This window comes from Anser anser (genome assembly GCF_964211835.1).
Source record: "Anser anser genome assembly, contig: HAP1_SCAFFOLD_364, whole genome shotgun sequence".
In the NCBI taxonomy this organism is placed as follows: Eukaryota; Metazoa; Chordata; class Aves; order Anseriformes; family Anatidae; genus Anser; species Anser anser.
The window spans coordinates 68,438-81,776 of NW_028153606.1; the positions used below are offsets into that span (position 1 = coordinate 68,438).

At 65.2% G+C, this 13,339-nt stretch overlaps 4 protein-coding genes across 5 annotated transcripts; 3 read left to right on the forward strand and 1 right to left on the reverse strand.

The window, feature by feature from the left end:
- The first annotated feature begins 89 nt into the window (after nucleotides 1-89).
- LOC310891839 (non-structural maintenance of chromosomes element 3 homolog) lies at nucleotides 90-2,168 on the forward strand. Its single transcript, XM_083854067.1, has 11 exons — nucleotides 90-129; nucleotides 300-351; nucleotides 444-545; nucleotides 647-710; nucleotides 856-935; nucleotides 1,021-1,115; nucleotides 1,237-1,316; nucleotides 1,390-1,432; nucleotides 1,504-1,566; nucleotides 1,814-1,928; nucleotides 2,053-2,168. Exons 2-11 carry the CDS (start codon nucleotides 310-312, stop codon nucleotides 2,113-2,115), a joined length of 747 nt encoding a protein of 248 aa, XP_083710193.1. The 5' UTR covers nucleotides 90-129; nucleotides 300-309; the 3' UTR covers nucleotides 2,116-2,168.
- A 10-nt stretch (nucleotides 2,169-2,178) lies between these two features.
- PFKFB1 (6-phosphofructo-2-kinase/fructose-2,6-biphosphatase 1) lies at nucleotides 2,179-6,116 on the reverse strand. 2 transcript variants are annotated; one of them, XM_083854066.1, is made up of 14 exons: nucleotides 5,960-6,116; nucleotides 5,504-5,629; nucleotides 5,322-5,418; nucleotides 5,153-5,219; nucleotides 4,942-5,016; nucleotides 4,737-4,793; nucleotides 4,526-4,647; nucleotides 4,239-4,446; nucleotides 3,288-3,434; nucleotides 3,094-3,198; nucleotides 2,866-2,995; nucleotides 2,677-2,739; nucleotides 2,459-2,523; nucleotides 2,179-2,281 (listed from the first exon to the last, which is right to left on the reverse strand). In XM_083854066.1, exons 1-14 carry the CDS (start codon nucleotides 5,985-5,987, stop codon nucleotides 2,222-2,224), a joined length of 1,350 nt encoding a protein of 449 aa, XP_083710192.1. In that variant the 5' UTR covers nucleotides 5,988-6,116; the 3' UTR covers nucleotides 2,179-2,221. The 2 variants fall into 2 exon arrangements, with proteins under 2 accessions (XP_083710192.1, XP_083710191.1); XM_083854065.1 differs by lacking the exon at nucleotides 5,960-6,116 and adding an exon at nucleotides 5,730-5,873.
- Nucleotides 6,117-6,969: 853 nt separating this feature from the next.
- On the forward strand, nucleotides 6,970-11,317 carry HSD17B10 (hydroxysteroid 17-beta dehydrogenase 10). The gene is made up of 6 exons (XM_083854064.1): nucleotides 6,970-7,108; nucleotides 7,209-7,373; nucleotides 7,455-7,619; nucleotides 9,006-9,134; nucleotides 9,232-9,340; nucleotides 10,088-11,317. Exons 1-6 carry the CDS (start codon nucleotides 7,085-7,087, stop codon nucleotides 10,276-10,278), a joined length of 783 nt encoding a protein of 260 aa, XP_083710190.1. The 5' UTR covers nucleotides 6,970-7,084; the 3' UTR covers nucleotides 10,279-11,317.
- Nucleotides 11,318-11,466: 149 nt separating this feature from the next.
- On the forward strand, nucleotides 11,467-13,310 carry LOC310891840 (N-alpha-acetyltransferase 10-like). Its single transcript, XM_083854068.1, has 4 exons — nucleotides 11,467-11,757; nucleotides 12,873-12,971; nucleotides 13,083-13,141; nucleotides 13,230-13,310. Exons 1-4 carry the CDS (start codon nucleotides 11,737-11,739, stop codon nucleotides 13,279-13,281), a joined length of 231 nt encoding a protein of 76 aa, XP_083710194.1. The 5' UTR covers nucleotides 11,467-11,736; the 3' UTR covers nucleotides 13,282-13,310.
- The last annotated feature ends 29 nt before the right edge of the window (nucleotides 13,311-13,339 follow it).

The following is a 13,339-nucleotide window of genomic DNA, read 5'->3' on the forward strand; positions in this document are numbered from 1 at the left end:
GAGAGGAGCGGCCAATGGGGAAGGGCGGGGCGGAGAGGGAAGGGCCAATAAGGGGGCGGGGCGGGTGCGCAGCCTGCGCGCATGCGCACTGGGCGGGGGGGAGGAGGCGGTGGCCCGTGACGGGAGCGGGTAATGGCGGAGCGGCCGCGGCCGGCAGCGGGGCCTCGGGGCCGCTCTAACGGCTCCTGGGGGCCCCGCGCTGGGGGATTCGGGACTGGGAGAGGGGCGAGAACGGGGAGGGGGGCGATGGGGACCGGCCGGTAGCAGCTTGAGCCCGTCCGGCTCTGCCCTCCCCTCAGAACCCGGGAGATGTCCCAGAGGAAGCGCAGCAAAGGGCCGGCCTTCAGCCAGGTGAGGAGATGAACCCCGATTTCCTCCCTTCCTTCGCTGGGGGTTGTCGTAGACCGGCTTTGCGGCAGCCAGTTCCTGGTTTTGTCCCGCAGGGGGACGATGGCGACGACGATGTTATCCTGAGCCAGACGCAGACGCACAGCCAGGTGCAGAGGAACCTGCAGAGGCGCTCCCGGGATGAAGTGAATCGGAAGGTGAGGGGACGATCCCCGTCCTGTAGTGGTACAGCTTGACCTTTCTGCATTTTGTTACTTTATATATATATTTTTGGTTATTTCCCTTCCTCACCGTGTAGGTGAGTGAGCTAGTTCAGTTCCTGCTAGTGAAGGACCAGAAGAAGATCCCCATCAAGAGAGTCGGTGAGTTTAGGGGAGCTCTTCTCAAAGTTTCTGGGGTTGCTCTGGTCCTTTCCCAAACTTTTTGGGGTTGGATCTCTCCGAAAATCTCACTGGGTGTATGGGGGGGGGTGTCTCAGCATCTAAGCATCCCCCCTGTTCCCTGCAGACATCCTGAAAAAAGTCATCAGGGAATACAAAGACGTCTACTCCGAGATCGTCAACCAGGCGGGCAGGACCCTGCAGGAGGTATGGGGGGGGTCTCGTGGAGCTGGGGGGTTTGGGTTTGGGATCCCCCCCCCCCCCCACTGGATTAAATCTTTGCCTCCTGCAGGTGTTCGGGCTGCAGCTGGTGGAGATCGACACCAAACACCACGTCTACATCCTCACCAGCAACCTGCCGCGCGTCGAGGGGGAGAACCTGAAGCGGTGAGGGGCTGGTGATGAGGGCGCTGGCGTCCCCTGGGTGTTTTTTTTTTGGGGGGGGGGGAAGGGGACAGAGCCCCCAGGTGCCCCCTCCAGGTGGGTGACGCGTCTCTCCCCGCCGCAGGGACAACCAGACAGCCAAGCTGGGCCTCCTCACCATCATCCTGAGCTTCATCTTCATGAAGGGCAACTCGGCCAAAGACAGTAAGACATTTGGTGCCCCCCCCGGACCCCAATTTCTCCTTGCCCCCCCCCCCCTCAACATTCTCCTTTCCAGGTGCTGTATGGGAATTTCTCCGCCGGCTCCGGGTGCAGCCAGGGTAGGTCATTGAGGGGGGGGAACGGGTTTCGTTGCTTCCACACCCCGTTAATCCCCCCCCGCCACCCCCAGGGAGAAGCACGAGGTGTTTGGGGACGTCAAGAAGCTGGTGACGGAGGAGTTTGTGCGGCAGAAGTGAGTGCGAGGCGGGTGGGGGGTGGTTTTTTTTTTTTGGGGGGGGGGGAAGGGGACAACACCCCGGTGCGCACAGAGCAGCCGCGGCGCTAGTGCCAGCCGGGCCGTTTATACCGCACCGCAGAGAGAAATCGCCGCCGTCCCCACGCCCGGTGACTTGAGGGGGTGTCACAGGGCTGGGGCGTGCTGGACACCCCTGGGGGGGGCCCCCCCAAAACACGGGGTTCACCCCCCCCACTCCCTGCAGGTACCTGGAGATCACCCCCATCCCCCTGACGGACCCCCCCGAGTTCAGTTTCCAGTGGGGGCCGCGGGCCGCCAAGGAGACCTCCAAGAAGGACATGCTGAAATTTGTGGCAAAGGTGAGGATTTTGGGGGGGGTTTCCTATTTCTTTTCTTTTTTTTTTTCTTGCTTTATTTTGGGGGGGGGGCAGGGCACAACTTGTGTCCCCCCCCCCTTTATTTTTTGTTGCGTTTTCTCTCCAGATCCAACAAAAGGAACCCAGCTTCTGGACGAGTCAATACAACGAGGCCACAGCCAGCCTCTGAACCTCCCCTTAAATAAAAGCGTATTTTGGGGGTGCAGCGGCCCCCCCAATACACGCCGGGCTCGGTTCTTCGTTAAGGCAAGCTTTAATTAGTGGGGGGGGGCGGCTCAGTAGTGCTCAGGGACGGTGATCAGGGCTTCGGCCGGGGGGCGGCTGACGTCGACGTTCTGTGGCACAAAGGGTTTTGTGTTTGTGGGGGGGGGCTCTGCTCACCCCAAAATCTGACTTTTTCATCCCAAAACGTCTCCCCGCTGGGGGGGGGGGGGGCTGTTAGCAAGCCCTGCATCCCCCCTGCTGCGGGGGGGGGGGCAGTAATTAATCCCCCAAATTCTACCCTCCCTCACCTGGGGCTTCTCGCGGTGGGTGTTGACCGCCTCCACGTTGAGGAAGATGGATTCCACTTCGCACCCTGATTTAATTGGGGGGGGGGACACAGAAGGGGCGATGTTACAGCCGCGGCTGCCCTTTGGGGGGGGGGGGACACCCCCAGGGTGCTGTCCCCTCCCTGGGGACATGGCGGGGGGGGGGGGGGGGGGCGGGACACGGGGGTGTCCCCACTCACCGTAAGCCACAGGGGTCAGCTTGAGCACGGTGTGCAGGGGGCACCGGAGGTAGGGCAGCTCCTCTGGGGTGGGGGGATGAAAATCAGGGGGGGGGAATGAAAATCTGGGGGGGAGGGGGCTATGAAAGTGTCCCCCAAGTGTCCCCCAAGTGTCCCCAGTTTGTCCCCAAAGTGTCCCCACGGCCTCACCGGCGCTTTTGTCCAGGAAATAGGCCAGCAGGCAGCGCATGACGGCTTGGTGGCAGATGACCAGCACGTTCTCCTGGCGCTCCAGCTCCATGATGACCGGCTCCAGGCGCTGCACCAGGTCCTCGTAGGACTGGGGGAGGGGACGGGGCGCTGAGGGGGGGGGGGGGCCCAACCCTGTCACACCCCCCCACTTTGTTATCGTCGCCGTGCCCTGCCCCTCGTCGTCACCTCGCCTTTCGGGTAGCGGTAGCGGTACTTGTCCTGGTCGCGCAGGGCAAACTCCTCGGGGTAGCGCTCCTGGATCTCCTCGTAGGTCATCTCCTCGCAGACCCCCTGTTGGGGGGGGCGTTACATTTGGGGTTCGGGGGGGAGGTTTTGGGTTCGGGGGGGGAGGTTTTGGGGTTCGGGGGGGTGGCGCTGACCGCGTCGATCTCGTTGAGCGCCTTCCACTGCTCGTAGGGCACCCCTAGCGCCTCGGCCGTCTCGATGGTGCGCTTCATGTGGCTGGTCCACACCTTCAGCTCCCGGATGCTCTGGCTCCGGATGAACTCGGCCAGGGCCTGGGCGTACTGGGAGGGGGCGGGGCCACGTGAGGCCACGCCCACGAGGGGGCGGGGCCCTGTCCTCAGTCCCACCCCCTTGGCTTGTGGGAAAGGATGGGGTGGGGGCTGGGTCCTTGGCTCCGCCCCTTTGTCCATGCAGGTGTGTTGTGTGGGGGGCGTGGTCTCCTTTAGCCCCGCCCCTTAACCATATCCCTCAATGGGGGTGGCTCATGGGGGTGTGGCCTCCCTTAGCCCCGCCCCTTTGCACATGACCTGATGCCTGAGGGCGTGGCCTCACTTAGCTCCGCCCCTTCACACCTGCTGAGGGCGGTTCCTGGGGGCGTGGCCTCACTTAGCCCCACCCCTTCATTGATACCCCAATAGGTCACTCCTGGGGGTGTGGCTTCCTCACCCTACCTGGTTGCCCACCCCCTTATATGGGTTATTGGGGGCGTGGCCTCCCTTAGCCCCACCCCTCATCTCCATATTTGGGGCAGCTCCAGGAGGGGGGCGTGGCCAACCCTCTACCTCCCTACTTGGGATCCTGGGGGGGGGTCCCTTAACCCCACCCCCTCCACCTCCATATTTGGGGTACGGAGGGGCGTGGCCTGCTCCTTTAGCCCCGCCCCCTTTCCCTCCATATTTGGGCTCTTCCAGGGGGCGTGGCCACCCCCCTTAGCCCCACCCCTCCCTTCCCCAAGCCCTCCACCCACAGCCCTCCTGTATCACCCCGCAGCAGGGTGGGGGGGGGGGGGGTGGGGTGGGGTGGGGGCGTGTCCTTCCCCGACCCCGCCCCTTCGTGGGCGTGGCTTTCCCCCAGGCCCCGCCCACCTGGCGCCCGCGGGGGGAGAGCCCGGCGTCGCCGCCGATGCGGCCCCGCAGGTTGAGCTGGCTCTCGCCGTGGCGGCTCAGGTAGATGGCGCGCGGCGTGACGTGCGTGTTCATCAGGTAGTACACCGTGCGGCTCTGCACGTGGCCCTGCACCCGGTTCGCCAGGTACCGCACGCCCACGTCGAAGATCTTGATGTAAGACAGCCCGCTGCGCGCCCCGACGTTAGCGGGGGGGTCCCCGAATGATTCGGTTTTGGGGTGGGGGGGGGCGCGAAGCACGGCGTCACCTGTCCAGCTGCTCGTCCAGCGGCTCGTAGGTGGCTTTGTAGCACTCGATGCGCTGCAGGAAGTCGGCCACCACCTCCTCGGGGGCGCAGCCCTTGTAGTCGGGGCTGCTCAGCTTCACTTGCTGGGGGTGTGTGTGTGTGGGGGGGGGGGGCGGTTATTTTTGAGGTGGGGGGCGCGCTTTTTTGGGGCGTGGGACGGGGAACGCCTCACCTTGATGTTCTCCTCGATGATGGCAGGGTCGTCGCAAATGGACTCGACGAACAGGACCTGGAGGGGAAAGGGGTCGTCCCCATGGTGCCAGTGCCCCCCCCCCAAAAGCTGTGAGCCCCCCCAGGCAGTGCTGCAAGCCCCCCCCAAATCCTCAGAGCCCCCCCCCCCCCATTATGACCTCCCCCCCCCAAATTACTCCCAGCACCTTGTAGCCGTTCTCTCTCGCGAACTGCAGGATGAGGGCACGGCGCTCCCGCGTGGTGTTGGTGGCATCAAAAACCTGGGGTTGGGTCGCAGCCGGGGGGGTTATTAAACACCGGGGGGGTTAATTTGTCCCCCGGGGGGTTAATTTCCCCCCCCAGGGGTTAATTTCCCCCCCCGGGGGGTTAATTTGCCCCATTTTGGGGTCGTCTTACCGCCACCTGCCCCTCTTCGGAGCTCAGGTAGGTGCGGACGTCCTGGAGGGCGGCCAGCGCGCACTGCCTGGGGAGGGGATTTTTGTAGGACGAGGGGCACCAGCTGGTGGCCCCCCCCTCCTCAAATTTCCTTCTCCCCCCCCCCTTATTTATTCCCCCCCCCCAATACCTGCGGATGTGCATGGCCTCCTCGTTGTCGTGGCGGAAGAACTCGTAGCTCTTGTAGCTCTGCACCGCCTCGCGCCGGTACTGCCCCACGTTAAACACTGCGGGTTTGGGGGGGGGGGACAGACGGTTAGGGGGCACCCCCAAATTGTGTGTCCCCCCCCCCCCAATAAAAAGAATACTCGCCCCGTGTCGGGGTGCCGATCCAGTTGAGGTAGCGGGTGAGCTTGCGGGAGATGTAGGTCTTGCCGCGGGCCGGCAGCCCCACCAGGATCACCATGGTGGGGCAGTTGGTGAATTGGGGTACGGTGGCTGAAAAACGGGGGTGGGGGACAAGGTTTAGGGGGGGCGCATCGTATCAGCACCCCCCCAGCCCCCCCAAATCGTCCCCCTGCCCCCCCCCCAAACTCACATCCCCGCCGCCGCAAGCGGTGGGAGCTGAGGGGGACCCAGACTTTTTGCAGGGGGTTCTGCGTCAGCTGGCCCGCCGGTGCCACTGCCATGGCTCTCTGCCCTCTGTCCTCGCCGCCGGTCAGTGTCCCCGCGGCCTCGTGTCCCCCCCCCCCCCTTTAAGCAAACGCCCCCCCCCCTTGAACAAACACCCCCCTCCCTTAAACAAACACCCCCCCCCTCGTCCCGTACCGGGGATTTTGGCTGATTTCTCCTCCATGGTGGCCCCGGGGGGGCGGCCCGCCGGTGGCCCCGGGGAAGGTCGGAGGTAACGCTACACCCTGGCCGCCGGCCGGGCACGGACAGCAGCTGGGACGAGCCGGGGGGGGGCCCGGCCCCCCCCCCCCCCCCCCCCCCCCGGGGTGCTGGCACCTCGTCCCCGGGGCTCCCCATCCTGTCCCCGGAGGGGTGCTGCTGCTGCTCCTGGTGCTCATCCTGGGGGTCCTGATCCCCATTTTGGGGGGGGGGGAGGGTCCCATGTTTTCCCCCCCTTCCCGGGGGGGGCCCATCCTGAGTCTCTTGGGGTCCTCATCTCCTGGGGGGGCTGCCCCCCAACCCTGCTGTCCCCCGCCCCCCCAGCCCCACGGGGGTCCCCCCCCGTGTCCCCACTTTGGGGGTCCCAAATGCAAATCCAGGGTTTTTTCCCCCCGCCGCCCCCTCCGGGGGGGCGCCTCTCCCACCCCCCCGGGGACCCGACCCCGTCCCCTGCAGCCGCTCGGCTCCATTCGGGTTCGTTCGGCCCCGTTCGGGTTCGTTCGGCTCCGTTCGGGCTCGCTCGGCTCCGGCCATCGCCGCTCGGCTCCCTTCGGGTTCCTTCGGCTCCATTCGGGCTCCGCCAATCGCCGCTCGGCTCCCTTCGGGTTCCTTCGGCTCCATTCGGGCTCCGCCAATCGCCGCTCGGCTCCTCCCGCCGCCCTTCGGCTCCGCTCCTCGCCCCCTCGGCTCCGCCTATCAGCGCTCAGCTCCGGCCGGCTCCGCCCACCACCGCTCGCCCCCTCCCGCCTCCGTTCGTTCCCCTTCGGCTCCCTTCGTTTCCGTTCGGCTCCGCTCGGCTCCTTTCGTTTCCGTTCGTTCCCTTTCGGCTCCCTTCGGCTCCTCCGCTCGGCTCCCTTCGGCTCCCTTCGTTCCCCTTCGGCTCCGTTCGTTCCCGTTCGTTCCCGTTCGGCTCCGTTCGGCTCCGTTCGGCTCCTCCGTTCGTTCCCCTTCGGCTCCCTTCGTTCCCATTCGGCTCCGTTCGGCTCCGTTCGGCTCCTCCGTTCGTTCCCCTTCGGCTCCTTTCGGCTCCCCCCCCCCGCCCCCCTTGGCCTTTACCCCACGATGGCGGCGCTGCGCAGCGTGAAGGTGCCGGGGAGCAGCGAGGCCCCGCGGCCGGGTTTTGGGGGCCCGGCCCGGCCCCTTTCACCCCCCCCACCCCCCGTGACCCCCTTCCCGTCCCCTCCAGGGCCTGGTGGCGCTGGTGACCGGCGGCTCCTCGGGCTTGGGCCGAGCCACGGCGGAGCGCCTGGTGCAGCAAGGGGCCCGCGTCGTCCTCCTCGACCTCCCCAGCTCGAAGGGGGCCGAGCTGGCGGCGGAGCTGGGGGGCAGCTGCGCCTTCGCCCCCGCCGACGTGAGCACGGGGACGGGGCGACGGCGAGGGCACCGGGTGGCCTTGTGGCAGGGGGGGGTCCCAGCGACGCTGTCCCCGCAGGTGACGTCTGCCAAGGAGGTGGAGGCCGCCCTGGAGGTGGCCAAGAAGACGTTCGGGAGGCTGGAGCTGGCGGTGAACTGCGCCGGGGTGGGCATCGCCGTGAAGACCTACAACGCCAAGAAGGACAAGGTGCACGAGCTGGAGGACTTCCAGCGCGTCGTCAACGTGAGCCTGGGCGGCGGGGGGCGGGCGGCGGGGTGCTCGCGGGGGGCAGCCGGAGGGGCGGGGGTGGGGTCAGCGGGGTGGGGGTGGGCGTGGGGGCGTCCTCGGGGTGGGGGTGGGGTCAGAGATGGGGTCAATGGGGTGGTTGTGGGCATGGAGGTGTCCTTGGGGTGGTTGTGGGGTTGGGGATGGGGCTAATGGGGTGGTTGTGGGGTCGGGGATGGGGTCAACGGGGTGGTTGTGGTCATGGGGGTGTCCTCAGGATGGTTGTGGGGTTAGGGATGGGGTCAATGGGGTGGTTGTGGGCATGGGGGTGTCCTTGGGGTGGTTGTGGGGTTAGGGATGGGGTCAATGGGGTGGTTGTGGTCATGGGGGTGTCCTTAGGATGGTTGTGGGGTCGGGGATGGGGTCAACGGGGTGGTTGTGGGGTCGGGGATGGGGTCAACGGGGTGGTTGTGGGGTCGGGGATGGGGTCAACGGGGTGGTTGTGGGGTCGGGGATGGGGTTAATGGGGTGGTTGTGGGCATGGAGGTGTCCTTGGGGTGGTTGTGGGGTTGGGGATGGGGTCAATGGGGTGGTTGTGGGCATGGGGGTGTCCTTGGGGCGGTTGTGGGGTTGGGGATGGGGTCAACGGGGTGGTTGTGGTCATGGGGGTGTCCTTAGGATGGTTGTGGGGTCGGGGATGGGGTCAACAGGGTGGTTGTGGGGTCGGGGATGGGGTCAACGGGGTGGTTGTGGGGTCGGGGATGGGGTTAATGGGGTGGTTGTGGGCATGGAGGTGTCCTTGGGGTGGTTGTGGGGTTGGGGATGGGGTCAATGGGGTGGTTGTGGGCATGGGGGTGTCCTTGGGGTGGTTGTGGGGTTGGGGATGGGGTCAACGGGGTGGTTGTGGTCATGGGGGTGTCCTTAGGATGGTTGTGGGGTCAGAGATGGGGTTAATGGGGTGGTTGTGGGGTCGGGGATGGGGTTAATGGGGTGGTTGTGGGGTCGGGGATGGGGTCAGTGGGGTGGTTGTGGGTATGGGGGTGTCCTCGGGGTGGTTGTGGGGTTCAGGATAGAGTCAACAGGGTGGTTGAGGGCATGGGGGTGTCCTCGGGGTGGTTGTGGGCATGGGAGTGTCCTCGGGGTGGTTGTGGGGTCGGGGATGGGGTCAACGGGGTGGTTGTGGTGATGGGGGTGTCCTCAGGATGGTTGTGGGGTCGGGGATGGGGTCAATGGGGTGGTTGTGGGGTCGGGGATGGCGTTAATGGGGTGCTCGTGGGGTCGGGGATGGGGTCAGCGGGGTGGTTGTGGGCATGGGGGTGTCCTTGGGGTGCTCGTGGGGCGCTCCTCGGGCTGGTTATGGGGTCGGGACGCCGCCCACGTCTCCGCCACCGGCTCATCCCGCAGGTTAACCTGGTCGGGACCTTCAACGTGACGCGCCTCAGCGCCCGCCTGATGAGCCAGAACCCCCCCGACGCCGACGGCCACCGGGGCCTGGTGGTGAACACGGCCAGCGTGGCCGCCTTCGAGGGGCAGGCGAGCGGGGCTGCCGGGGATTGGGGCGGGGGGGGGGCCCAGATTAGGGGGTGGGGGGGCGGGACGCCCCGTAATCGTCCCTTTTTCTCCCCCGCAGGTGGGGCAGGCGGCCTACTCGGCCTCCAAGGGCGGCATCGTGGCCATGACGCTGCCCATCGCCCGGGACCTCGCGCCCCTGGGGATCCGCGTGGTCACCATCGCCCCGGGTACGGGGTCGGGGGATTTTAGGGGGTGGGAAAAGGTGGAGGGCGAGCGATTCGACCCCCCCTTTTTTTTTTTTGAGGGGTGTAAATGTGCGAGTAAATGCTTTACCTCCCCTTTTTTTTTGGGGGGTGGAAGAAGTTATAGGGGAAATGCTTCGCATCTTTTTTTTTGGGGTGGGAGAAGTTGTAGGGCAGATGCTTCACCCCCTCTTTTTTGGGGTGGAAAAGGTTGAGGGGCAGACACTTCATTTTTTTTGAGTGTCGAAAAGTTGTGGGGCAAACACTTAAGCCCCTTTTTTTTTGGGGTGGGAAAAAGTTGTAGGGCAAACAATTCAACCCCATTTATTTTGGGGTGGAAAAGGTGTGGGGCAAGCGACTCACCCCCTTTTTTTTCACCCCCTTTTTTTGGGGGTGGGAAAAGGTTGTAGGGCAAACGATTCACCCCCGTTTTTTTTTGGGGTGGAAAAAGTCGAGGGTCAAACGCTTCACCCCCTTTTTTTGGGGTTGGAAAAAGTTGTAGGGCAAATGCTTCACCCCCTCTTTTTTGGGGTGGAAAAGGTAGAGGGGCAAACGCTTCACCCTCTTTTTTTGGGGGGTGGAAAAAGTTGTAGGGTAAATGCTTCACATCTGTTTTTTGGGGGTGGGAGGAATTGTAGGGCAAACGCTTCCCCCCTTCTTTTCTGGGGGTGGAAAAGTTGTAGGGTAACCGACTCACCCCCCCTTTTTTTCTTTTTTTTTCGGCCCTTTTAGGGTTGTTCTCCACCCCGCTGCTGGCCGGTTTGCCCGAGCGGGTGCGGAGCTTTTTGGGGCAGCAGGTGCCGTTCCCGTCCCGCCTGGGGCACCCCGGGGAGTTCGCCCACCTGGTGCAGGCGCTGGCCGAGAACCCGATGGTCAACGGCGAGGTGGTGAGGCTGGACGGGGCCCTGCGCATGCAGCCCTGAAGCAGGAGGGGTGGGCACGGCCCCGAGGACGCCCCGAAAAATTGGGGGACCCCCCCCTTAAAAACTGGGGAACCATCCCGAAAAATTGGGGATCCCCCCCCCGAAAAATTGGGGGTAAGCGGAGACCGGGGAAACCCCAAAAGTGTGGGGACGAGCCTTGGGGGTTTGAACGCACTGGGGGCGACCCAAAACGGGGGGACCCACTGGGGTCACCCCCGAAATTGGGGACCCCCTTGGGGGTATAGGTGGGATGGGGGCACCCCAAAATGGGGTACACAGGGACAGGGGATGCCCCAAAATGGGGCCCCCCTGGGGTACGGACACACTAGGGGCACCCCAAAATTGGGGACCCCTCTTGGGGGTATGCACAGGCTGGGGACACCCCAAAAAGGGGACCCCTTGGGGGTACAGCCGGAATGGGGACACCCCAAAACGGTTACACCCCAAAACGGGGGTCCCCTGGGGGTACCGACACACCAGGGACACCCCAAAAACTGGGGACACCCCGCTGGGGGTACCCCCAGAATTGGGGTCACCCCAAAACGGGGACTTCTGGGGGTACACAGGGTCTGGGGACAGCCCGAAATGGGGGCCCCCTGGGGGGACAGACAGAAGGGGGTCACCCCAAAAGGGGGACACCCCAAAATGGGGTTACCCCAAAAGGGGGACACCCCAAAATGACGTCCCCTGGGGGTACACGGGGACCAGGGACACCCCAAAACTGGAGACCCCAAGGAGTGTGGACACACTAGAGGGGACCCCAAAACGGGACCCCCTGGGGGTCTAGGGACACCGGCGACACCCCAAAAAGGGGTCCCCTGGGGGGGGCGCCCCAAAATGGGGATACCCCAAAATGGGGCCCCCTGGGGGGCATCCATGGAATGCCCCCCCCCCCAAAATGGGCCCCCCGGCAGTACAGGCGCCCTGGGGGCAGCCCAAGAAACGGGGCACCCCCAGACCAGGGGCACCCCAAAATTCCCCCCCCCCCCCATAGGGACATGGTCCGGCCGCCCCCCAGAAATAAAGCGTGTCTGCCCCGCCTCGTCTCGCTCCCTATTGGTTCGCGGGCACGCCAATCCCCTCTGTCCCCGGGCGCGATTGGGTAAGGGGGTGGCGGTGGGCGGGGCACGCCCCCGGCGGGAGCTGCGGTTCTGATTGGTCGCCGCCAGGCACGCGGTGGGGCCGTCTCGCTGCTGCTTAGCCCGCCCCTGATTGGCTAACAGCAAAAGGGGCGGGGAGGGCGGGGTTAGTCTTCATCCCGCTCACTGATTGGTTAGCGAGGCTGTCAGTACAGCGCGGGGCAGGAGGCGAAGCCAATCACAATTCACAAGCGAGAGGGCGGGGGCTCGCCGAGCCGCTCCGAGCGCCGATTGGTCGCGGCGCGTCCTTCCGCCGGAAGCGGCGCCTGAGGCGAGGGAGAGGGAGAGCGGCGGCGGAGCCGCCGGGGCGGCCGCGACCATGAACATCCGCAACGCGCGGGTGGGCGGCCGGGGGGAACCGGGCAGGGGGTGTGGAGCACCGGTGGGAGGCCGGGGGGGGAGCCGGGGGGTTACAGGGGCCTGGGGGGGGCGTTAAAGGGGCCTGGGGGAGGCCCCGGGGGGGCTCTGAGGAGGCTTTGAGGTGCGGGGGGGGCTCTGGGGGCACATTTGGGGTGCTGAGGGGGTGTTTGGGGGTGCCGGACGGGGGTTTGGGGTCCTGGGAGGGGAATAGTGGAGTCCTGGAGGGGAATTGGGGTCTTGGAAGGGTCCCGAGGGGGGTTTGAGGTGCTGGGGGAGGGGTTCTGAGGGGGGATTGGGGGCCTGTGAGGGCTCTGGGGACGTTTGGGGTGCTGGGGGGGGCATTTGGGGTCCTGGAGGGGGGGTTTGGGGTCCTGGGAGGGGAATGTTGGGGTCCTGGAGAGGAACTGGGGCCTTCGAATGGCTCTTAGGGGGACATTGGGGTCCTGGGAGGGAATTTGGGTCTTGGGAGGGCTCTGAAGGGGACATTGGGGTCCTGGAGCAGGGGTATTGGGGTTCTGGGGGGGCATTGAGGGGGTTTGGGGTTTTTGGAGAGGAATATTGGGGTCCTGGAGGGGAATTGGGGTCCTGAGAGGGCTCTGAGGGAGAGAATTGGGGTCCTGGGAGGGAGATTAGGATCCTGGAAGAGAATTGGGGTCCTGAAGGGGGAATTTGGGGCCCTGGAAGGCTCTGAGGGGGATATTGGGGTCCTGAAGGCAAAGATTGGGGTGCTGGGAGGGGGATATTGGGGTTCTGGAGGGGGGATTGGGGTTCTCAAAGGGAATTGGGGTCCTGGCGCAGGGGGATTGGGATATTGGGAGGGGGTTATTGGGATAGTGGGGGGGTATTTGGGGTCGTGGGAGGGCTCTCAGGGCGGATATTGGGGTCCTGGGGGTGGATATTGGGGTCCTGGGAGGGCTCTGAGCACGGATTTGGCGTCTCGACGGGGACACTGGGATCCCGCAAGGCACTTGGGGACCCAAGACCCCCCCCCTCAGCGTCCCGTACACGCCATGGGGCGGCTCCGAGGCCGTTTCGGGGTCCGTCCCCCCCCCCCCCCGGCCCGTTTTGGGGTCTGAGCCGCCCCCGTCCCCGTAGCCCGAGGACCTGATGAACATGCAGCACTGCAACCTGCTGTGCCTGCCCGAGAACTACCAGATGAAATACTACTTCTACCACGGCCTCTCCTGGCCCCAGGTACCGCCCCCCTGCCCCCCCAGCACCCATGGGTGCTCCGGGGGGGGCACCCGCACCCCCGAGGCCGAGGCTCGATCCTAAAACCCTTTTTTCCCCTTTTTTTTTTTGCAGCTTTCGTACATCGCCGAGGACGAGAACGGGAAAATCGTCGGCTACGTCCTGGCGAAGATGTGAGTGCGGCGCGGGGGGGCCCTGTCCCGCCCCCCCCCCTTTATTTTGGGGTGCGGTGATAAAATAAGGGGTGCCGAGAGGATTTAGGGTCCCCCCCCGCGTCTCATCCCGGTGTTTTGTAGGGAGGAAGACCCGATGACGTTCCTCACGGGCACATCACGTCCCTCGTAAGGGGGGGGGTTGGGGTTTTTTTTGGG

What these genes read in the sequence shown, in the direction of transcription:
- PFKFB1 (XM_083854065.1), bottom strand. Translation starts at nt 5,820, where the DNA reads ATGGCAGTGGCACCGGCGGGCCAGCTGACGCAGAACCCCCTGCAAAAA. An exon ending in TCATCGAGGAGAACATCAAG is followed by an intron (nt 4,648 to 4,736) that starts GTGAGGCGTTCC and finishes ACACACCCCCAG; the next exon opens with CAAGTGAAGCTGAGCAGCCC. An exon ending in CTGGACGAGCAGCTGGACAG is followed by an intron (nt 4,447 to 4,525) that starts GTGACGCCGTGC and finishes CGGGGCGCGCAG; the next exon opens with CGGGCTGTCTTACATCAAGA.
- LOC310891839 (XM_083854067.1), top strand. Translation starts at nt 310, where the DNA reads ATGTCCCAGAGGAAGCGCAGCAAAGGGCCGGCCTTCAGCCAG. An exon ending in GGGCAACTCGGCCAAAGACA is followed by an intron (nt 1,317 to 1,389) that starts GTAAGACATTTG and finishes TCTCCTTTCCAG; the next exon opens with GTGCTGTATGGGAATTTCTC. An exon ending in CGGCTCCGGGTGCAGCCAGG is followed by an intron (nt 1,433 to 1,503) that starts GTAGGTCATTGA and finishes CGCCACCCCCAG; the next exon opens with GGAGAAGCACGAGGTGTTTG.
- HSD17B10 (XM_083854064.1), top strand. Translation starts at nt 7,085, where the DNA reads ATGGCGGCGCTGCGCAGCGTGAAG. An exon ending in GCGCCTTCGCCCCCGCCGAC is followed by an intron (nt 7,374 to 7,454) that starts GTGAGCACGGGG and finishes CTGTCCCCGCAG; the next exon opens with GTGACGTCTGCCAAGGAGGT. An exon ending in ACTTCCAGCGCGTCGTCAAC is followed by an intron (nt 7,620 to 9,005) that starts GTGAGCCTGGGC and finishes CTCATCCCGCAG; the next exon opens with GTTAACCTGGTCGGGACCTT.
- LOC310891840 (XM_083854068.1), top strand. Translation starts at nt 11,737, where the DNA reads ATGAACATCCGCAACGCGCGG. An exon ending in TGAACATCCGCAACGCGCGG is followed by an intron (nt 11,758 to 12,872) that starts GTGGGCGGCCGG and finishes CCGTCCCCGTAG; the next exon opens with CCCGAGGACCTGATGAACAT. An exon ending in GGCTACGTCCTGGCGAAGAT is followed by an intron (nt 13,142 to 13,229) that starts GTGAGTGCGGCG and finishes GAGAGGATTTAG; the next exon opens with GGTCCCCCCCCGCGTCTCAT.